The sequence below is a fragment of the Anguilla rostrata genome, chromosome 4 (genome assembly GCF_018555375.3).
Source record: "Anguilla rostrata isolate EN2019 chromosome 4, ASM1855537v3, whole genome shotgun sequence".
Classification (NCBI taxonomy): domain Eukaryota; kingdom Metazoa; phylum Chordata; class Actinopteri; order Anguilliformes; family Anguillidae; genus Anguilla; species Anguilla rostrata.
Window position 1 is genome coordinate 31,498,507 of NC_057936.1, and position 24,114 is coordinate 31,522,620.

General features: G+C 38.9%; 1 protein-coding gene across 4 annotated transcripts; it reads left to right on the forward strand.

The window, feature by feature from the left end:
• The first annotated feature begins 10,655 nt into the window (after positions 1-10,655).
• rnpc3 (RNA-binding region (RNP1, RRM) containing 3) lies at positions 10,656-23,625 on the forward strand. 4 transcript variants are annotated; one of them, XM_064332249.1, is made up of 16 exons: positions 10,656-10,748; positions 11,317-11,488; positions 11,665-11,712; positions 11,812-11,921; positions 12,076-12,165; positions 12,930-13,041; positions 13,647-13,715; positions 13,809-13,945; positions 17,105-17,230; positions 18,624-18,775; positions 20,388-20,552; positions 20,745-20,839; positions 21,046-21,104; positions 22,838-22,970; positions 23,218-23,290; positions 23,518-23,625. In XM_064332249.1, the coding sequence occupies exons 1-15, from the start codon at positions 10,708-10,710 to the stop codon at positions 23,284-23,286; spliced, it is 1,578 nt and encodes a 525-aa protein (XP_064188319.1). In that variant the 5' UTR covers positions 10,656-10,707; the 3' UTR covers positions 23,287-23,290; positions 23,518-23,625. The 4 variants fall into 4 exon arrangements, with proteins under 4 accessions (XP_064188319.1, XP_064188321.1, XP_064188320.1 ...); XM_064332251.1 differs by having other exon boundaries at positions 10,726-10,790; XM_064332250.1 differs by lacking the exon at positions 10,656-10,748 and adding an exon at positions 10,811-11,102.
• The last annotated feature ends 489 nt before the right edge of the window (positions 23,626-24,114 follow it).

A 24,114-nucleotide genomic window follows, 5' to 3' on the forward strand; every position in this document is an offset into this window, starting at 1 on the left:
TTGATTGCGTAGGCAGTGTGTTTGGGTTCATTGTTTTGCTGCAAGATGAAATGCTGGCCGATGAGCTTGGAGGAATTTATTTGTGCATAGCCAGACAAAATCTATCTGTACAATTCATCCTACTGCTGCCATCCACTATTACATCATCAATAAACTGAGCCTGTTGCAGAAGCAGTTGTACATGCCTAAGCCATGACACTACCTCCTCCATATTTCACAGATGAGGGGTCGTGCTTTAGATTATGGGCTGGTCCTTTCTTTCTCCACACTTTCAGCTTTTTATCGTAAAGGTTTATTTTGGTCCCATCTGTTAATAAAACTGTGTTCCCAAACTCTTTTGGTTCATATCTCTATTTATTTATTCTAATATGGCCTTTTGATTCTTGCTGCTGAAGAGAGTTATCTATGTATGTATATATGTACTGTATGTATGTATGTATGTATGTATGTGTGTATGTATGTATGTATGTATGCATAAGTAAGTATCTTTTCGGAGCAACATGTTTTGGCTCCACAATTCAATAACCATGAACCAGTGGTTTGTCTTAGGCATAAGAAAGAACGTCCTCTCAAAAACATCCACTTCTTGAGTTAAAAAAACCCTACTTTCCCTATATTTTGTAGGTCTTGAGGCAGGAACCTTGATGGTGGCACTTGTAATTGTAACTTATCACGTTAATTGTAAGCCTAACTCTCTCTTGTGGTGTTTGCTTACCAACTTAACTGCACTTGCTGTATGTCCCTCTGGCTAAAAGCAAACCAAATGATTACATTGCAAGCTGTCTGGTTGCTGAAAAGCATAGATATATCTACAGTTGGGAGACGCCTAGGATTTTTTTTGAAGTGACAGGCCAAGAGGTGTGCAGTAGTAAATTCTGGTTTATTGATATTGGCTATGTCAGTTTTCAATATGTATAATGTTGGACGAATGGTGCCTGTTTGGTCAAAATTATACTGGGAAGACATGAGGCAGTGCCTTATATTACCAAGGAGGAGGTAACCCCCCCTCTCCTGTGGTCTTTGTGGTACACAACCTGAATTTATGGTCCACACACGACTATGGGAGAGGCTCCTAGAAAGAAAAAAAGATAATTGCTAGCTGCTACAAGGCAGAACAGTGGAATGGGTGGATGAGGCAAGGAAACAAAAAAGATCAAAATAAGAAAAAGAGAGAGACAGAGAGGGAATATGTAAAGCAAAGCACAATGTGAACTGGACATTACCAGGCTCTGTTGACTAAAATAAGCACTCTGTGGAGACATATACATTATGGTCTGTTAGTAGGAAGAGAAAAGTTCTTGCTTGCTTACTATCTAAAATACATTTTGTGTTGTGAGTACATGCAATGAATCTGGGTATGTGGCGGCACCATTACTGAATTGAATTTGAGGCTGTAATCTCAAAGGAATCTGAAGCCTTGCATGTGCTATAAAAAACCCATGCACTCAGCTTTCCGGGGAAGAAGCCCCACTTTTAAATGTAAATAATACACTTTCTACATTTTCTCAGTTAAATATGTATAAGTATACTATTCAAGTATTAAAATAAAGCAAGACCTTGTGGTGAATCAGACATATGTACTGAAGAGATCATCATCATCATCATCCAGAGACAGATATTTAATACTAAATGAAAGGGTCCTTTCCAGCGCTCGGGATCCAATTTATACTGGACCTTCATTTGCAGCCTGGAAAAGAGAAGCCCTCACTCTACTCATGGTTATCTGTTTCGCATAACCTTTCAAGCTTGTAAAACCTTCCCATTGTAAAAAATGTTACCCAAGGCATAGTGGGAAATCCTCAAAAGAATGAGAGTAATGAAAACCTGAAGACATTCTATATTTAAAATTAATATATGAATAAACATTTATTTGAAAAATGGAAAAATTATTGTTCTAGGTGGTAAACTGACATACATGTTCTGGTTCTCATGGAAAATAAATCTTAAGGCTTAAGATTTAAATAATATTTAAATCTTATTAAGATAAATTAATTAGGCTTAAGTGACTTAAAATGATTTCTGTTCAATATTCTAGGTGTCAAATCTGAATATTGTGTATTACTTTATTTTTTATTTGGAAGAACCTTTCTGGTGGCCAGTGAACAGAGCAAAGCATGGTTCTGTTATTTGCTTGGCCATTCAATTTAAAACAGGTTTGCCAAAACAGTTAATAGCTATTCCAAGAAAAAGCCTATTGCTTATCCTCAACTGAATTTGGGGATGTGATGTCACATAATGTCCCGTTATTGTACTTTGGCAGAATGAAACCATAGATCCCAATTATAGCCTCTTGTGGTGTCTTGAAAATTACAGAAAATATGTACAGTACAACACAAACTATTTAAGTGGTAAAACTTGGTTTTTAGCTTTTAATAGCAATTTCTAGTCTAGACAATCAATATATTGCATGGAATTTAGTTTGGATTCAACTTTTTTTCTGCTCTTTTACTGAAGGTGCAAAACATTTCCTTGAACAAGTATATTTGTGAGGTGCGGCCATTTTGAACTCCTGGTAACCATGAAAGAACTAAGTCAGTGAGCTCCACACTCCTGCACTGTAAAGTCACTTGGCATTAATAACAGTTACATTTGGCACTTCACTCAATGCTTTCTAACCTACTATTAATTAAATTTGGCAAGAGGATGTTTCTAAAACATTCTCTAGATTCACTTCCAATTCAAATCCAGAAGCCATCTCCTCTGTTTCTGCATCTGTGCGTGAACATGTATGACTGAACTGTCAGTTGCTCCATAGAAATTTAACCATTTGGCACATGAAATACTGAAATTTCAGGTCTTCCCCACATTGAGCCAATGCTAGCTTCTAAATACATGTATCCCCAGAGGTCATAACAGGGAATATTTTTCACATGCCTTGGTCTTCTGGCCACATTCTCAGCATTCTGTTTAATGCTAGATGCCTGGCCTTTCCTGACCCTTGGGGTGATTCCATCCAGTGTATGTGACACTGTCCTTGACTGCTATGGTTTTACTATTTCAATCCATGTGTCTCTAATAAACAAGCCCAAGAATACCCGTTATTCCATCAAAAATAAGATAAATGGCCATTTCTCATAGAGTGGGCAAAGCAGAGTTCATATTCAAACTCAATTCCTCTGGCCTCGTATGTAAGTGTTTTTGGTTATAGGTGTTTTGTCTAAATTGTTTAATGTGGCCCAATGTGTTCTCTACTGAAGTATTAGAGGAAATATGGTATTCACTTCCATGGGTACAAAATAAACACACTGAAAACCATGAGATATGAAACAATGACTAAATGTTATTACATTAACAAACTGTTTTCACTGGGCTGTGTAAAATGCCAAAATGAAATGAGATCATTTTTTTTTCAATTCATCACAAATGTGTATTCATCACAGTTACAACCCACTATATCCTTTTATGTGTAGATTTCATATGAGACTGAAGAGTGAGCCAGAAAAGAGCCTAAAAGGGATCAAGCAAAGACCGTTTCCATCATTCACCATGGCCATCTGTGGAGCATATTCCTCTGGCATGCCATTTAATACAATTTTCATCTGGTCATAGTTTTATTCTGCTGCGACTAATTAAAAAAGTGATAACAATAAAAAAAACCCCAACAAACAATCCAGACTTTACTGAGACCTACAGTAATTGCATTCTGGGTGTGATTCCACAAATTCCAACAGTACAGTATGTGTCTCAGATGTCACACAGAGAGGCAGGGGAGAAGCAGCAGCCCCTTTTCCTCTGATTTGTATTCAAGCAAACGAGCCAGGGCTGCTGAAGGAGAAAGAAAATCCCATTTGTCTTTACTGGTGCTGCCAATAAACCAGGGGCCTGTCCCAGATGTGTTTGTTTTCAGCGATGGCCTGTGTACAGATCTCATCAGTCCACACCCCGATTACGGCCCTGTCCAGGCCCCACTTCGCTTTCTAAAGAAACACCGCAGTGTGAAACAGCTGTTCCAGCCAACGAGTCTTGTTTAATGGAATGACCGGGTGACCGCAGTGTCACAGTAGGCCCGCACACAAAACCTGGACAAACCTTTTTTTTTTTTTGCGATCCCAGAAAGAATGCTGCCATAAAGGCCATATAGTGGCTCCCTACAGGGCTTTCAAAAGCTGGAAGGCTGTCCACCAAACCTACAGCCGAAGACTAAAAGTTAGAAAAATTTCACAAGTTTCACAAGTTCACCACAAGTTACACTACAATTTGAATGTGGTTTTGAATCTGCCTGTAGCCAAAAACTAGATTTTGATGGCTCTTTTCTCTTTACGTTCTGATCTAATGTAGCTTCAAGATATTTTTCATGACAACGCATCAAAGCCACTTCAGTGACACACACTGTATGTGTATGCAGCAAAGGTATGATCTACGAGGAGCTGGTGATTATGACAGCGACTGTGTTAATTTATTTTGCTTAATGAATAAGAGCGTCAACTGTCAGAACCATCCACATGTTCAAATTAACAATAAAGGACATTCCACAAAATTTGTGGTTTAAAGGAAAATAATGCTTTCACAAAATCAAAAAATTGTCAGAAACACTCCCATAAAACCTTATACCATTTTCAGGTAATGAAATGTCATGTGACGAGAAGTCAGATTCCAATGGAGATTCTTCTTTGTACTATCCCAGATCTCTTGTACACTACTTCTGAATGTGCAATGGAAATTTTGACAATAAAATAAAGGTAATATTAGGACAATTAAATGTTTTTTTTTTTATTGAATCTAAATTTGTGGTGTAATGATGTCCTACCTTGTTGTCACACTCAGCAAATTCCCTTTACTTAGTCATAATTAAGGGTCATTTAAGCTCATGGCGACAGTTGAAAGTATAGGCTTTTGTCTTTAGCCTGAAGACTGTCTTGCAGTACATTTTCATCTTATTATGGTTATAACATACCAGGAGAAGTTTATTAAGACACTAAGGAACCTATACGTGCTATTAACATGATATTCTTACAAATACCAAATGAAGACATAAACCTGAGGGTAGCATCTATTCTAACCATTTAACCATAGATCTAACCATAGATTTTTCACAAGGCATTCATATATTTTACGTTTTGCTGTCTTTTATAAAAAGGCAAATTTGTCAAACCTTCCACACAAGAGTAACAGTATAGATAATAAAAGGAATATGCTATTTATTTTTATTTTTCACATGGGGTCTTGTACAAAACAAATGAAGTTTAAGCATAATTGTTGTATTCTATTTTACTTTTTAGGGTCCATATACCTAAAGCATGCTGACGTATGCATTTGTGCATTATATCAAAAACCTCTTTCTTCACACATTTTTGCGTACTGTGGATGTTCTGGATAGTACAGTGTCCAGTATTCTGAATATACTGTGCACCAAGTAAGGAGTGTGAATGTAGACCCAGCATACATTAGCATTCCACACCAATCTGAGAGAAGTACTATCAACACACCACACACACACACAGACACACTCACTCACACACCTACACACACACACACACACTTACATATCCAAAGGCCCACTCATAAACATATACACTCACACACACGTGCACTTACTCACAAAACATGTGTGATTTTTTGACATAAAAGCCTGTATCTCTGGCCTGGATTGGGTTCCTGTTTGACATGTTGCCAAGCACTTTTTGAAAGGGTCATGCACAGACCTTTTGGAGGGTATATGCTGAAAATAAGGTGCAGGGGGCATGGGGGTAGGTAGCAATCACAGACAGGGGGGTGGGTTGAGGGAGATTGAATCACAAATTGCAATTGCAGACCAATTGCTGCAGCCAAAAGGGCATGATTGCTGTTACAGGGCATGGGCATATGCTTCATATTCTCATGTCTTTCTGTGCACATGTCAGATGTTTAACATGTGTGCCTGACGCCTGGAAACCAGAAGGCCAAAAGCAATCCATTATGTCATACAGTAAGAGCTTATCATGTGCACTTGCACTCTTGGAATTTTTATGCATGCATTTCAAGCCCCTGTATGTGTTTTGCATTCAAACTTTCTCCAATCTATTGATTATTTAATTATGACCATTTCTGACTGTAGGCTGTATGAGAAATAGTTTAATGTACCGTTCTAATGAAAGTACCATATACACAGCTTCTAAAGTACTGGCTTTCATTGTAAACAGGGAACGTACCCCAGAAACCATTTCATTTACCGCTTTAAAAAATTTGCTTCAGATTGGGGTGATCTGGGTTTATGAACCGGGGCAAACATTTGTATTCCCTCCCCACTTATAGTAGTAGCTGTTTGAGGGTAGTGCCTGACAGCAAGGGTCACCTCAGACCATGAAACCTTCCCTGAGGATTTCCTCTCTGCTTACTCATTGCAATGAACAGAACAGCTATTCCCAACATCTGCTGAACACATCTCTTTGGTAGAAAGAGTCTCTCAGCTGACAATTTCAAAACACTGAATGTTCACCTTGTGCAAACTTGTTCCACTGTAACCTTGCTTTTGTCATTATATCATTAATGGCACTCTTACCAACCAAAGAGAACCAAAGGCAAAAATCTGCATACAGGAAAGACAAGCTGACAAGCGAAGAAATGCCATTGCAGATAAGACCAAAATTGAGCTATTTGGCCAGGCACACCAGTGGTGAATTGGCATAGGAAGAAGGATGCTTATGTTTAAAGGAACATCATACTAACAGTAAAAAAATTCTGACTTGGTAAAATAAATAAATAAATAAAAAAAATAAATAAAAAAAACTTTTCTCTGAGCAATTCTATTAGTACAAACAAAATTATTTCACATTTTTGAACATTAAATGTAGCTTATTACCCTACAATAGATTGGCAGCCTGTTCAGGGTATATTCCTGCCTCTCGTCCAGTGCACGCTGGGATAGGCTCCAGCACCCACCATGACCCTGCCTAGGATAAGCGGGTATAGATAATGGATGGATGGATGGATGTAGCTCATTATTTGTGTTGTTTATTTTATACAGCCAATAAATACAACCTGCACATCTTTATCAAGTGTACCAAAACCTAAGACAAATTTGGTAGAACACAGACAAGCACACTCAACCCTTTCCTTCCCTGTGGGGCTATGGGCCACCACTAGCACCAACTAAGTCAGAATGTGATAGCAACCTCACTTATTACCTCAAGTGAATACATTGATAGAGTTGCAATAAATCACACCAGAAAATGACGTCACATTGGTTCACCTGTAAGCACAATAGTAGACTGTAGCTATGCATCATTTCTAAACAAATTATTAAAATCTCAAATCATCAGTATTCATATTGTAATTGAGGCAGGATTTACATCATTTTCGAAGTGCTCAAATTTAAATAAAGAAGTCTCCATGTAACATGAGTTTGGTCATCTCCACACTCCAACTAATGAGCTTGAAATGGTCAAGCTTATTAGCTGAGTCCTGGCCATAAGCACTACTGTTCTTCGATATATATATATATATATATATATATATGTGTGTGTGTATACACTTCAGCTCTCATCTCCTGTCAGTATTCATGCATGATGATATTTGCATAAATTGTAATGTTCATAGATTGATAAATACTGACTGCTGTGAAGAAGCACTTCTTATTGCCTTGCGAGATCTGTGCGTTATCCGTGTGGTATCTAAAGTCCAATCGTAATTTACACTTATGTGGTTTAGGCAATGACTTTGTTTGGTTTAGAACTTAGTGTCTATACTGAGATACGTACAAGCTGAAATAGGCAAAATCGGTCGGAATATTTGATCCCAAGGCTTGACAAAATTTAGCTTTCAAGATCCCTTCGGAGCACAACATTTATGCCTGTTTTGTCATGATTTATAGAATCCTGCAAAGTATGATTTCAAGAAAACAACAGTACCTCAAATAAGTATACTTTTTATAACCAATATACGTGAGGCAACATAGAGTGGCTGAATCAATTATTGAATGAATTATGCCTACAGAATGAATTGTGAAGTTAATACAACGGCCTAATGGCCAGAAAGTGGGTCTCAAAAAATATTTTATGGTACAGTACATGTAATCATTTGAGACTGTTTTATTGCTGTAATGCTGATTTATACTTCACATAAATCTCTTGGCTGGGCTCAGAGCTTCTTTTTTTTTTTTTACATGTTTCTGTCACTGGCTGGACAGCTGACAGGACTGGCCACATGTAGTCCCACTCCTTCTTTTTAAACTCTCACTGCTGGAGCCTAGAGTGGGATCAAATGTCCACTGATCCTCCCCTCACCTGTGAAATGTCAGAGTGGGCCAGCCTGAAAAGGAGCATTGTTTCCCCAAGCGAGGAATGCCCCGTGTTGTCCTGAAGAAAAGACCTAATTTGGGCAGGAATTTGGAGGCTTCTTGAGAACACATAGAAGATTGGTCAGTGAAACCCTCAGTAGACAATGGATCTTTCTTTGAAATAGTTTTCTGTGCATCATTTCAGATGGTCATTCCTCATTTGCAATGAGGGAATTGTGAATGTTGTATTTTTCAACACTGTATATTTTTATTTATAAGTTAAAATTGTTTCTCAAATAAAATTTAAAAAAATTAAACTGCAAGGAGTATTATATTTTATGACTTGGAAAATTAGTGATGTTCTAGATACACCCTAACAGTACAGAATCACTGGACCAAAGCAGTGAAAATGAGTACAATTGCCTTGGGACATGGTTTTAAAATGCCTCAAAGACTTTGTGGTCCACAAGATTTTACCAATGAATCCTCAGATCTAAGATTACAGCCTATATATAATTGACAGTTATGCTTCCAAAAGCTACATTTTTGCATACATGTAATAATATATGTTTCCTGTTGTGTGCAAAAATATTTATCAAAAGTCCAAAGGTTTTCCAAAGATGAAACAACTGTCTCAGAACTCATCACTGTGGAGATGTCAACCAGCTTTGATCTCAAGGTTTGTGTTCTCTGACCCAAATTTAAACGAATGCAACTGAAGACAGAGAAAGCCAGTACAGCCCGGAAGGAAGCAATGGAGTCCAGAATTTTTCTTGGCCATATGCCAGTTTGAAAGCCACTTCCTGCTGAACCACACATACTGTCAGCAGAGAGACATGTGGCAGGGTAGGTGAGAGTCAGACGCTGCTTTAATACATGCTCTGTTATGACACAGAGGACCTACTTTAAAGAAATCACCATTGTTTGACTGCTTTTTAAACTACAGTATTAGTATGAAGTACTAGTACTAGTTACTAGTAATAGTGATTCGTCAAAACGTCATGTGATATACAGTTACATGCACAAGTATTGCAACAGTGACACAATTTTTGCTGTTTTGTATCTGTACACCAGCACACTGGATTTGAAATAAAACAATACATAAGAGGTTAAGGTGCAGACTGTCAGCTTTAATTTGAGGATATTTGCATCCATATCGGGCGATTCGTATCAGAACCACAGCCCCTTTTGCACATAGTCCCCATAAAATACATAAAATCCAATATGTTATTTTATTTCAAATCCAGTGCACTAAAATACAGTCAACCCAGCAAAAATTGTCACTGTCCCAATAATTTGCATTTAAATGTATGCACACACCAACCCAAATAAAGTGGTCCCATGTCACATTATTCTCTTGAAAACACTGACTAAAATGGTTGCATCTGCATTTAAACAGTAACTATGCGGACTTGGGACAATTAAGCATCACTTGGAGTGAAAGGAAAGACTGGATTTGGCTTAGCTGAATAAGGAAAAGCCATTTTCAGAGGTCAAGCACATTTACATGATGAGAAATATTTCACCTTAAGGTGGGAGTAAACAATGCCGCATTTACTGTCAGACCATTACAGTTTATTTTGTTGCTAATAGTGACCTCTGTTGGTAAAATGTTATGTGACATGTTTGGCAAAGTATTTTTCCTTGTCTTGTTCAGAATTTAGAATTTTGTGCTGTCATAATGGGAGACTTACATTAATGATGATGAAGATGAAGGCCATGTGAAATGGTTTTACATATTAAGGTTAAGTTAAGATTGCATGTAGTCTATGGAAGTCACTTCAATTGTGAAATATTTAAACAAATTCTCAGATTGAAATACTTAATGTGAATTAAGAAAACAATTGATAACTAACTATACTTGATAGAGCATATTTATCGAATAGATGATACAGCTTCCACAAAGGAACATAATTTATTTGAATGTCACTGCGTTTAGTCCACCTTCTTGTAATTTTAATTTAAATTTAAGTTCTGCATCATTCCAATTAAGATTCGTGAAGTTCCAAAATTCTGAACCGACTCCTAACCTGACCCAAAAGTATGTTTTATATGGCATTTAAAGATGAATTGATATGCATGACGAAGGATTAACATGATACACGTTATAATGCAAGTCAATGAGGACGGTTCTTTCAGTAGCCTATTTAAAAGCAAGCAAGCTAGCCACAGGCTAAGCAGTATGTTGTTTGGCTGTGCAAGAAAAAATTACAGTTTGAACAAATGAATAAAGGTCAGACAACTTCCTGAAAAAATCCATGCCTACTCTATTAATTGAACTTAGGATGCGTCATAGCCTATAAAATAATATTTAAAAATACATTCGATCAAGACTGTACAGGTATGCCTCAACCTCTCCGTCTACCAGCCACTGACCCACCGTACTGTGCTGTGCGAACGCCGGCGTGCCCTGTGTTTCAGGGGATTTTTGATTGACTTTTACTTTAACCAACGAGAGTGGCCGAGTAGGCGGTCGTATCGTAAAGATCCAAACAGCTGCTCCTTAGGCGGAAATGAAGGTAGTGCGACTGCGTCAATGCACCCACAACAATCTGTAAGTTCGAAAACCTCGCGGTTTGATTTTTGTGCTAACAGGGTAATAGCTGTGCATTCAATTACTATCCAACTAATGTTTAACGTCGTTTATGTTAGCAATGGATTAACCGTTTAGCTTGCCATTCCATTTCATGTTTACTGCTCTTGGGTTTTCTTTATGTTTAGCAAGGTGGGTCGGGAGCTAGGTAGCTAGGCAGTCAGCACTGCTTTGTGTGTGGCCAGAATCTGAAGCTAGCTAGTCTGCTAACGTTAATTCTGAAGTTACGTAAACTAACTTTAGCTTGCTATTTCTGTGAGCAACAGTGAGAAACGCACGCTATGCAACATCACCTATGTTTTCGACGTGTCTAAGGTCAGCCATCATAGCCAATCAAGATGACTATCATTTGTTTGACTTAACTTAGCTACTTAGCTCAGAGTGGGCACATTCATCGTGCTAGGTAGATGGCTACTTCTCTGTTGCCTGCCCTGGTACGTTAACTGTTTGCTCTAATCACTCTAAACATAAAATGCTTTTTAAATTTATATTTTAATTAAAATAACACCACACTATGTCGATCACACAGCATCACGATGGCTCACTCAACGAATCAGGACGAGGAGCTGGTGCAGACGAAAAGAAGCAAGACCCTGATAATACGGCACCTGCCTGCAGAACTGACCCGTGATGAAAAAGAAGATCTATTGAAATATTTTGGTGCAGTTTCAGTGAGGGTATTCTCAGACAAAGGGTTGCTGGTATGTCAGATAAGGTCACGTCAGTGGTTCAATATTGAAATTATGCTATTTACTGATATGTTTCTCTTTTTCTACTGAAATTTGTGTTTGGAATTTAATCATAGTCACCCTTATTATGAACAATATTTGCCCACTTGTCCATCTGTAGTGTCAAACCTTTTTCTTTCCCCTCGCAGAGACACACAGCTTTTGCAAGTTTTTCAAATGAACGAGCAGCAGCGAAGGTACAGCCCTTAGTGCAACATCCTTTTATATAGACATTAGTATAATGTTACAAAGTCATAATGAGAGTGACAGTAAAGCACTCTTTAATTTCATTTAAGGCCTTGACTAGACTTCACCAGCTGAAGATCCTGAATCACACACTAGTTGTTGAGTTCGCAAAGGACCAAGAAAGTGTCACCGTTTTGAAGGATCCTCCAGTTTCAGACAGGTATTTTCCATTATTGTGTTGAAAAATCAGACATTCAGTTGGCTGTTTCGCAATTTGCAATTTCATGTCCCTTTGAGGATAATCACATAGATAAACTACATATGGTGGATGATGGACTTGTGTTTTGTAATAGTGTGTATCATTTTCTTTGTAGTGTAACTGAAAATAAGGACGTACGGGTAAAGAAAGAGCAACAACAACTGAATATTCCCTTAATAGAGATTGGAGCTGCACCAAGCCTTGGGTGAGTGTATGCAGCTATGCACATGTACTGCTTGAAGTTGTGCTGATCTGAAGTGGCCAACCTGTCTAACCTTTTAGTATGGATCCCTTTTACAATTTTTCATTTTTTCCATGTTCCGTGATGACAGGGGTTGGTTGGTTTCTCTATTTAATTGTAAAGGTAATGTTTTTTTTTAGCTAGTTCTGTGTGTATAGCCAAATTAGACACAAGAGCATAGCATCTAAGACCACCTTTTGGTAAAGAATGAACTGACTTTATTCTTTGTCAGAGCCATGCACCTCCTTTACAGGTCCAACAGCTGGGTCCTTATACAGATTGTTATGATCATTATCACAACTGGTTTGAGATCTCAGTCTTTACAAATATTTACTTTTTTCACACACTGATTTTTTTTGAAGTTGAAGGTTTTTTGGATTTAGGATTTACATTATTGCTAATCTAAAGTAAACTTGCTCCCCACCGACATGCTATGTGAGAAACTAAAGCATACAGGGCTCAATATAGTGTAAAGCTCAGCTATGCTAGTGATTGGGCAGGTGCATGCTGGTTTTCCTGCATGCAGATCTCTTACCAACTGCGTTTCATACAGACACACTTAAAAATGTCTGAAATGAATACATTTCAAACTTTTCCAACCAACATACATATTTATTGCTACTCCTATTTTTCAGTTTTTCTTACTGGTAGCATTTCACAGGGACTGCATGACCCATGAAGTATCACTGCTTATTTTGGATTTAAAAAATATCTTTTTGACCTTACAGGTTAAAATTTCAGACGAATCCAAGTCTGAAATATTTATACCCACCCCTTTCAAGTGGAATTCTGACAAACATTACGCATGCCCTTGTGAGTGTACCAAAGTTCTATGTTCAAGTGAGTAAACACTTTGTGATTTTTGCATGTGATGTTTCATTTTATGTTTTATTTATTAGTTTGTGATGAATTTGAACCTGTGTTTTTGCACTTAGATATTTTCTGCATGTCTGTATTTGTTTATGAGAGGCTAAATGGAGGCTATTTCATACTATTGGAAATGTAAAGCTAGCACAGAATGTAGAAATAGAGAGACATCACATTGAATTGTAAGAAAATATTTGAAAATGTCATAACTTTTGTTGTTTCCAGCGACTTAAAGATCAAATGGGAAACATTTGCTTTAACGTTTCTTAAACTTAAGAGGAAGGCATGAGTTATGTCTAAGATTTACCCAGAGTCAAAGCTTGCCCATATTTGGTGCTCATATGATTATGATGGATGCATTTCTTATGCTGTCTTTTGGTGGTGCTAGTGTATAACTAAGCATATGTCCAAGACTCTGAATGCCAGCATTCTCATTGTTGCTGTGGGTTTATTGACATCTTGCTTTTTGCCAACAAAAGAATTCATTAACTTTGGAAATGAATCAAGAAACCCATTCGCTTTGAATGTTCATAATGAGTTTTAAAAAAAAAATCCAAATGGCGTTTATTGATGAACAGGTTCTTCACCTGATGAACAAGATGAACCTCCCCGCTCCATTCGGTCCTATCACAGCCAGACCCCCCATGGTGAGAGCACATGGTGGTAAATGTCTGAGTGAAATGTCATAATTAGTGTGGCTAGCAGTTTCCTGACTGTACTCATTGTCTTTTCTCCACCAGTACGAGCCGATTCCTGCTCCACCTCCCCCTATGCCACCCTTGCCCCCAGAGTACCCCCCACTGCCTGAGGAGGAGATGGAGTTTTCCAGCGAAGAAGAGTCTGAGTATGAAAGTGATGACAATGAGGAGAAAGAGAGGTTAGTTGGAATCCATTTGTTCTTTTCTTTAATGGACCTTTTGAGTAACATTTAATTGTTTATGAAGTACTCTCAGGTAGTAATAAGGTACATGTCAGAGTAAGCATGCTGAAATAAAGTTTGAAGTAATGCCATTTTAATTGAAACATATATATATATATATATATATATATGAAATAAAATTCAAAGGTTATATTGACACGCATATAATAATATCAAAAGGGTGTTGTTTTTGTAATAAAACATTGCTGGCATATTTCTATGTGAAACACTTTTTGAAGGAGTGAGATTTCATTGTAGTTTGGATACAGTAGGTCATGAAGAATATAAATTTTCTATTAAAATGAAACTTTTCTTGTGTATACAAATCGGTTTCATTTTAAAGGTGGGTACTGTAAGTGGGTGTTATTTTATAAAATACTTTTTTAGTTGCTGCAGATCAGGGTTCCTCAACTACATCTTTCTGGGCACCAGATTGACCATTACCATTCAGATTGGTTATAAAAAGATATTCATAACCAGTTTTGAAAAGGTTTTATGCAGTTTTTTCCTAAAAGGACGTTATAAGGTTGCACTCTCTCCTCACATGTCTTTCTTGTTAATGTAACCATATAGTGAACCTGGGAAAAACTCATCAGCTAAACAAGAATTTGAAAACTAATAATTCTATAAAAACTATACTATGGCTTATACTGGCTGTTGTTTGTAAAACCATTTTATGTCTGTATCTGTTGTTAACAGGAGTCTTAAAATAGTCTTAGGAGAATTTATGTCACAAACGGGGAAGTGAAATGTTAAAATTTCTGTAGGAATGTGTGAAGAATTTACCTGTCCTAAGAAGTTAAAAATAAAAACGCAGTGTTTCAATAGGAACAGTGACATCTGCATTTAGATCTATGGGAAAGACATCAGGAGATAGGTAGTATAGTGTTGCTATACATAAACCCCTCATTATGAATGCACATTTGAGAGTTCAATGGAGCAAAATCAATAGGCACTGGTCTACAGAGATGTGGAAAAAAGTGATATGGTCAGATGAGTCATCCTTCATCATATGCTCGACAAGTGGGTGAGAACGGTACACCAAGAGAATGGTACAGGCCTGAATGCTTGACCCCTACAGTGAGGGGGTCCGGTGGGTCTGCTGTGGGGTCATTTTCCTGGCATGGTTTGGGTCCACTTGTCCCCTTAGAGTGAAGGGTCACTGCAAATCAGTACAAAGTTATTCTGAGTGATCACCTTTATCCTATGATGAAATATTTCTATCTTGATGGGAGTGGTCTCTTCCAGGATGACAGTGTCCCCATCCACAGGGCACGAGGGATCACTGAGTGGTTTGATGAGTATGAAAATGATGTGAATCATATGCTATGGCCTTATTAGTCACCAGACCTCAACCCAGTTGAACTCCTATGGGAGATTTTGGACCAACGTGTTAGTGCTCTCCACCACCATCATCAAAGCACCAAATAAGGGAATATCTTTGGTGTTCCATCCCTCCAGTAGAGTTTCACACACTTGTAGAATTTATGCCAAGGCACATTGAAGCTCTTCTGGTGGCTCGTGGTTGCCGAACACCTTAAGACACTATGTTATTTTTTCTTTAATTTGTTACCCGTCTGTGTGTGTATATACACTCACCGGCCACTTCATTAGGTGACAGGAGTGGCACCCGGTGTGGTCTTCTGCTGCTGTAGCCCATCTGCTTCATGGTTTGACGTGGTGTGCGTTCAGAGATGCTCTTCTGCATACCTCGGTTGTAACAAGTGGTTATTTGAGTTACTGTTGCCTTTCTATCAGCTCAAACCAGTCTGGCCATTCTCCTCTGACCTCTGCCATCAACAAGGCATTTTCGCCCAGAGAACTGCTGCTCACTGTATATTTTTCAGACCATTCTCTGTAAACCCTAGATATGGTTGTGTGTGAAAATCCCAGTAGATCAGCAGTTTCTGAAATACTCAAACCAGCCGGTCTGGCACCAACAACCATGCCACGTTCAAAGTCACTTAAATCACCTTTCTTCCCCATTCTGATGCTTGGTTTGAACTTCAGCAGATTGTCTTGACCATGTCTACATGCCTAAATGCATTTAGTTGCTGCCATGTGATTGGCTGATTAGATATTTGCATTAACGGGTGCAGTTTGCAGTTGAACAGGTGGACCTAGTGAAGTGGCCGGTGAGTGTATATGTTTATGCATTTATTTGTTCAAAACACCAGTGCAATAGAAATCAAGAGCAAAAAGACTGGCAAAACCTGCACCAACCACGCTGCATTCCTCATCTCCCAAACACCTCTCCTCTTGGCCTGGCCTCTTATAGAGCCCATAATTAGGTAATAGGCCACAGCTGGTGCGATTACAATGAATCACAGCTACGACTATTCCTGTCTGTAGGGCCAGTGCTGCCCCTTGGTGGACAGCACCCCAATTCCCTTCCTAGCAGTATATATATATATTATTTTTGGCTGGACCGCAACAGCGGGGCCAGCCCTACAAACGCGAATGTCTGTGGCTGAGTGACTGAGCGAGTGATGAAGTTACACCATTGGTCGGCCAGATCATGTGTGTTAGGTCCAGCCAAATACTAGGTTTTGACCTGGTCTTGTTTATTTTTTACTAAGCTTGCAGTGCTAAACTGAAAAAATACTTTTTTTGATACTAATAATCCTGGCTCACAGGATACAGGGCTTTGTTTATATTTTTATATAAAGAGTAATAGTAGCAGGACTCGGCCTTGTTTCTCTATTTAATAAGATGAGCAACCCTGTTCTTTTGGTTCAGAGTGCATGCCTGGATGTTGCCTGTCTGTACTCTTACAGTTCAGCTTTCTTTCAAAAGGCACAACATTCTCTGCCCATTCATTTTCTATTTGCTGTAATCAAATCAGGGAGAAAACAGAGAAGGATAAGGGATAGAGAAGGGGTCACAGCTTCGAAGGTACCATGTTGCGGGATTAAATCCCCAGCTGTGCGGCAGGACTCATGGGTATAGGGGTTAAGAGTCGGCCAGCCTGTCTGTCAACTGTGCTGCATGTTTAAGCATTGTCATGAAATTTTTTTAAAAACTATTTGTTCTTTGCTTTCCATCACTTTCACCATTCAGCCATTTATGTGCCCAACCATGTTTCTTGATGTTGTTCTCTCCTTTTCATTTCCTAAGGATGGTTAGATTAATGGGGCTGGTGAACCAGCCAATCAAAAGATCTCTGGGGAAAAAAAGGTCCTCCACGAGGAAGAAGCCCAAGTTAAAAGACCTCCTTTTTGTTCCAAAAACAGATTCACAAAGGTATGTGAAGTCTCATATTAGATTATAAACGGTCAATAATGTGCCGTTTGTGAAAATAGGCTGGCGCATATATATATATATGTATATACTGCGTATAAGATCTGAGCAGTCTGTAAATATGTATTTGTATGTGTTTTCTGTGAAGAGTAGATTCACAAGGATACTGGCCCTGTAGCAAGTTAGCATGCAAATCCGCTGTATATGATATAAGTTTATAAGTTGAGTCCTGCTCCAAGTCATCTGTAGAAAAATATTAAAATAATATAAGCTGCAGTTAATGCTTGGCCCAGACTACAGTACCAACATAATCTTAAGATTGCGGTATGGCTCGCACTACCTGATATCCTGTCTTTTACATTTTTGTCTCGCTGACATAGTGGTGCACACACTTAACGCCGCGGCACAGATGGGGGGGTCACTAACTGCAGAACTCTTCACTGGATTTTTGGCCATGAGGGATGTTCTTACTCCCTTGTCTCGTGAGAATAAATGTGAAAATCTGACACGTTCTGCCGCTACACACAAAGCAGAGAGACTGATTGAGCAGTCTGCCCAAAGTCTGAGATTTCATAAATGAATAAACAAAACAAGAGTTCTGCTGCTGCTTTGTCACTCTGATCTATGAGTCTGTTGTCTTGCCTCCCTTCCATCTCAAGCATCCATGCAGAATGGGAGTGCTGGGTTTTTCTAGGCATTGATGCTACTGGCGTGCTATGTTTTTTCCCAGCTTCCTCCACATGGCTTTCTTGCGAGCTCATTGGCTGTTCTGGTCTGGGACGTGTTTGAGACATGTCCAGATTGCGTCTCTGACCTGCTTACACCTAGTGATGACCTATGTCGGCCATGGAAGCTGACATGGCTTCAATCCGCAGAAGTTGTCCTAGAGGCTGTGTCATGGCTAAAATCATACGTGAGCCCAGCTTTAGGTGCAGGCCATGTTATCGAAGGACAGCTGGCTGAAAAGATAGCAAAAGCTGAGGCTGAAATTGGTTTTAGCACCCAAAACCGATACTAGATACAGTGAATATGACATATTGATGGGGTATATAATTTTTTTGAAAGCTTGCTAGGTATGAGATGATTTCCAGTAACCTTGTCATCGAGCATGCTCATTACCTCAGGCTATTTCAAATAAAGGTCCCTGCTTTTCTCATGCTAATCCAGCAGAAATCCATTTACTGGAATTTTTCAAGAACCGTTACTCATCCCAAGGGATTACTTGCTCTTAGTTGAACTGTAAACAGCAAAGTGCGAGTGTCTTGCCTTCCACTGTCTGAATTTTGGTGCCAATCTGTAAAAGTAATCCATTGAAAATGTTTAAAATTTATGAAAGAACTGAAGTTTCGGAGTGTCCGGGGTGGGATGTTAGTCACTCTCTTTTCTTCTCTCTCAGTGGAGCCATCGCTGCCCTGCAGCCCTCTGATGTTTTTGAGCAGCCACAGCCTTGCGGGCAGAAAAAAATTGAGTTCCACATCTCCGCTGATGTTTCGGGAATCCTGGAAGGCGCCCCTGATACAGAAGTGGAAAAGTCAGAGGAGACCGAGGGTAGATTTGCGAGCATTTTTTTGCTGTTCTGATGAACGACTTTCGTATTCATATTCGTTTTGACACACAGTAGTTCACTAAGGAAAGACAGGTACTTTTTTACCTGCCATAAACACACTTACACATGTGTAGGTTAATCAGTTATCAAATGTGTAGTTTCCTTAACATCAATTAGGAATGAAGAATTAACTGGAAAAAATATGGCCTACACAGTGCAGCTATTGTATCATGACTGTTCACTGTGGCATTTTAACCTGTGTGATGGGAAATGGTTCCCAGGAATAAGGACCACAGGTTTATAACCAGAGCATTGTTGATTTGAATTCCAAAGTGTATTCAACATCTTTCATGTGACATGTCAGATCTTATTCTGTGAAAGATGGACAGTGCAACACTTGCATTCTCTCATTTCTTGTCTTGTACATTTTTCTGTTTCAAGTACAGTATTTTTTCAATAGGAGAATACATGTATTTAGTAACCATGCATACGCAGTTGCCAAATGCATGAGAGATCACACATCACACATCACAGGTTGACATGTTTCATAAATTTTGCGTACATTTGATAAACAGCATATTTAAATGAGGAGAAGCAGATATGGAATAAAGGAATAATTTGAAAAAGGATATAGTCATGTAGGGAGAGTCGGAGCTCTGGGGAGAATGTGAGCTCTGGATCTGTGAGGACTTGTGATTTGTAAAGGACTATGGACAGGTCTGCTGCATTTCATAAATCTGTGTGTGTGTGCGTGCGTACGTGTGTGCGTGTGTGTTTGCAGGTGCTTATGCGCTGCCTGCGATTTTGAAGGGTATGTTTTCTCAGCTATATTTTGGACAAATGGTCTGAAATTTTGATAAGATACTTCTGCACACTTCAGAATTTTGTTCTTCTGCTGCTATCAGCAGTTATATCATCAATGAAGACAAGTGAGCCAGTACACTGTGCGCTTGCCACCACTCTGATACGATTGAATCTTGGTCTCATCCGTCCACAGGACCCTTTCCCAGAACTCTGCTGCCTCACTTAGGTACTTCTTAGCAAACTGTAGCCTGGCTGTCCTGATTTTGTAGCTAACTAGTGGTTCGCATCTTGCAGTGTAGCCTCTGCAGTTCTGTTTGTGAAGTATTTTGCAGATAGTTGTCACTGACACATCCACTGCTGCCTCCTGAAGAGTGTCTCTGATCTGTCGGACAGGTGTTTGGGGGTTTTTTCTTCATTATGGTCATCAAGTGTAGATGTCTTCCATTTCCTACCTTGCCCTTTGTGATTACTGAGCTCACCAGGTCTCTCTTTCTTAATAATGTTTGGAACAGTTTAAGCTATGTCTCTGAATTTTTACATTTTTATTTCTCAGGCTTATAATGGCTTCCTTGATTTAATTAGCCCAACTTTTTAATACAAGCTGATAGTATGCACTTTAACTGAATGTGAATTGTTTTATTACAAATCTAAAATTGAGTACTGAGCCAAATCAAGAAAGAAAAAAATCTTTAAAAAAATTTTTTTTTCCCCAAACATTATGGAGCTATTATCCATTTCAGGACCCATATGTATAAACACTCAGATTTGACTGAACTTACCTGAGACCTCCTGAACCTGTCTTACCTGTAGATAATGCTGAGAAGGACAGCACAGATGAACCAGGAGATGGCTTCGGGAAGATATATCCCACACCGCAAATGGCACAGCAGGAAGAAGTCAGTGATGAAGATGATGATATCCCTTCAGAATTCATCTCCAGGAGAGAGCTAGAGAAAGGACGACTCTCACGAGATGGTAACAGCCAATGCTTGCTCTTTCTTCCTCCCAAACGCAATGTCATTAATGTACGGTGGATACTGTGTGTACTAATCCTTGTGATTAATCATACTCTGCCTAAAATATTGCAAAATCATTCCACTTGGTGCTAGACTGACATCAGTCTTATTTCTTATACCTGCAAGTTATTTTATGTTTCTTTCACAACAGAGATTAAAAGGATGTCCGTGTTTAAAAATTATGAGCCTGGAGAACCCACATGCAGATTGTACGTAAAGAACATTGCAAAGCAAGTTGAAGAAAAGGTGGGTATCTGTATTAATAAAACTGAAAGAGCCACATAAAGTTTGCTCCAAATTTCTAAAAAACTGTAAGTTGTTTGATTTTTGCGGCCAGGAATTTATATAATCACTTGATGGTCACAGTATTTGGCCAACAGCCTTCAGAAGAATGCGGTTTGAAACCACTTTTTTGCCTACATGATCATAACTGCTTTTCTTTTTCTGTTCAGGACTTGAAAAATATTTACGGAAGATACATTGACATTTCTTCAGAGGCAGAGAGGAATATGTGAGATTCACTTGTATTTTTCATTGTATCAATGCACTAGACACTGGATATCATCATTGTGGTTGTTGTTATTCACATCACTGTAGCCCGAAATTCAGGGACCAGTGCACAGTTGGAGTGGAATAACTGAAAATGCATTGGCTCCAGTAGAATATTTTAACGGAGGTTTATTAATAATAATAGAATGAAGGAGCACGGCTGTATCTGCACACTGCAAAACACCTTGTAGACACAAAGGTCATCAGTGTCAAACGTATTTTTTCTGTATTGCGTACATGGAGAAAAATATGTGCAACAGTCTTTTCCTGCGTTTTGGTTCATGCATTTTCTAAACTGGTTATAAAGAGCACAACTTACAGGATTTTATTCCTTCAAAAAAAAAAAAAATGGGCTGTTAAAAATGGCAGCAAAGGGCTGCTGGGTGTCTCATTCGGGTTGAGGCACCACGCTGTGGTGCAATAATGAGCCAACCACGTTGGATCAAATCCAGACTGTGTCAGTGCCGACTGTGGCTGGTGGCTCCATAGGGTGAGGCGCAATTGCCAGTTGCGTCACCCAGGGTGTGGGAGGGCTCAGTCTGTTAGGGGTCTGCGTTATATCGCTCTCCAGCGACCCTAGCCCCCCCTCCCCGCTGGTCTACTGAGTGCCCGTTGACTGCATGTCAAAGCCGCCTATGAAAGTGAACTTGTGAATAGTAATTACAGAAGGCACACAGCCCTCAGTACTCTTTCTCGCTCAGAAATAATTACATTTATATCAGAGGGAAATAGACATTTTTGATCTTCTTTTTATACATTTGGAAATGTAGACATCTTTTTATTACTGATTAATGGATACTTTAAAGGCATACTATGCAGGATTTTTTTTAGCTTGTGCTTTCAATCAAGGAAGCCTTCTCCTCCGTCTTTAACCCCGCCCTCTCACCCCCGAGGACCCGACCGAGTCACTGACACACAAATTAATTTGAAACTACTGGTAAATTTCTCCCATCCATTACTTGGACCAGACATTACATTGTCGGGACCACAAACCAGTCATGTACAAATAATATGAAAACAGAATATTCTGGTCAAAAATCGGACATATGGCAACCCTATCTGGGTAGCTAGAGATACTTACAGGTCCACTCCACGTCGCTTTTCATCCCCTCTGTGACCTTTAGCTGACGTCACGGACGAAAAGCAATTCCAAGGTTAACTCTAGTTCAGGAATTTGCCCTGTTGGCTGACCTTTTTGATGGCTCACTCGCTAGCTACAAACACTCTCATGACAAACCACAGACTCTGTGGCCACACCGACCTCCTCCCCACACAGAAAAGAGTTCCAGAAACATCCCAGACACATTTTAGAATAATACAGGTAATAGTGCACGAATTTGATGAAAGTACGCAAAGTATTTTCAAGGAAAAATCTTGCAAACTATGCCTTTAAAAGTAAGAGCCTTTAAAAGAGTTCATCTTCCACTGCACTTTGCACCTTTTATTTTTTACCAGATAATGATGAATTAAAAAAGACGTCTTGACATTTGTGTCTCAGAGGCATTTTGCTGTTCGGATAGCCCCACTCTCATTTGTCACTGACTTCTAGCTTTACGTACATGCAGTATTCAATTCTGAGTACAACAAGCTTTCCCTACATTTTTGGTTCATGCATTTTGTAAATCGGTTATAGAAGGCACGACTTTCTTTACAGGAATGTATTCCTTCACAAAATGCCGTCTCTGTTTTTCACAGGTTTGATGTCATTTTAATGAAGGAGGGACGTATGAAAGGGCAAGCGTTCGTGGGACTTCCAAATGAGAAGAGTGCAGAGAAGGCTCTGAGGGACACCAATGGATATGTGCTCCACGACAAGCCGCTTGTTGTGGTATCCTTTTTTAAGAACTATTTTCAAAGGCCCGTTCAAGTTTGTTCCATTAGAAAGCTATTTAAACAGTAAGGGTATAAGGGTATAATAGCAACCACTCTTAACAGTCAACATTATGCTAACCAGACCTCAGGAAATAGCTTTCTTTTCTTTTATTTGACAATAATGCATGAACAGTGTTATTTTGTTATTGCATTGTTAGGAATCGCATTTATTTACTGCATTTATTGTTCTTAACACGAAACAGCAATTTGCCAGGTCAGCAAAACCAAAACAAGACACAAACGACCCAAAGAAAGGACAGAAGAAACGATAAACAGGTGAGAAGCTCCCTGACTTTTAAGATTATAAATAGACAGTTTTCCAGGCTTCAGGTTTTTTCAGATTTGGTACAATAGTCTTTCACTAAGTTGTAATGCTGTAATAGATTTTTATTTGCACTGAAATGTTTTAAATTCATATTACATTCACATGTCACAGGCTGATTGTGCTTTGATGCTTACCAAATGTGCAGCTTTATTTACTTATTTTCCGCCCTTCTGTTTAGTTTCCACAGAGTCCTCCACTGATGAATGCTCCAGTACCTAGAAGGCAGCCGTGTAATTTAAGTATATATATAATTTACACTTCAAATAAAGTGTTTTTTTCAAATTTATTGATCTTTCATTTATCTAGCCATTTAGCAGTGCAGCCCTGTATTAAAACATTACAGTATTTTGTCCCAACTCTCCATTGGAATTTTCCAGTTCTGAAAGTGCAGTCTTGTTTCCATCCTCTGCCAATTCCAAAGAATGTACAGTACATGAATGCATCCTGAAAAATACTTGCAGGTGTCCGCAACTTCTTTTCTCTCTGTGGATGACCAGTTGACTTCCAGAGTGGGTCTGCACTACTGCAGTATGCTGTGGTCACTGGTAGACTGGGAGTACCTGATCACCCAGATTAGTTGCTATTGTGTTTTATTCCAATTGGGCCTGTTACATTTTTAAAGTGGAAGCAATGTGAAATTGGCTGATGGCAACAGATGATCTACGGCTATGTAGAAATTCTGGGAAAAGGGTAGAAAAATGGCCCAGAACCTAATGAACTTTTCTGTGAAATTCATTGAAGCAAGCGGATACGGTTTGTGCTGAGATTTTTCTAA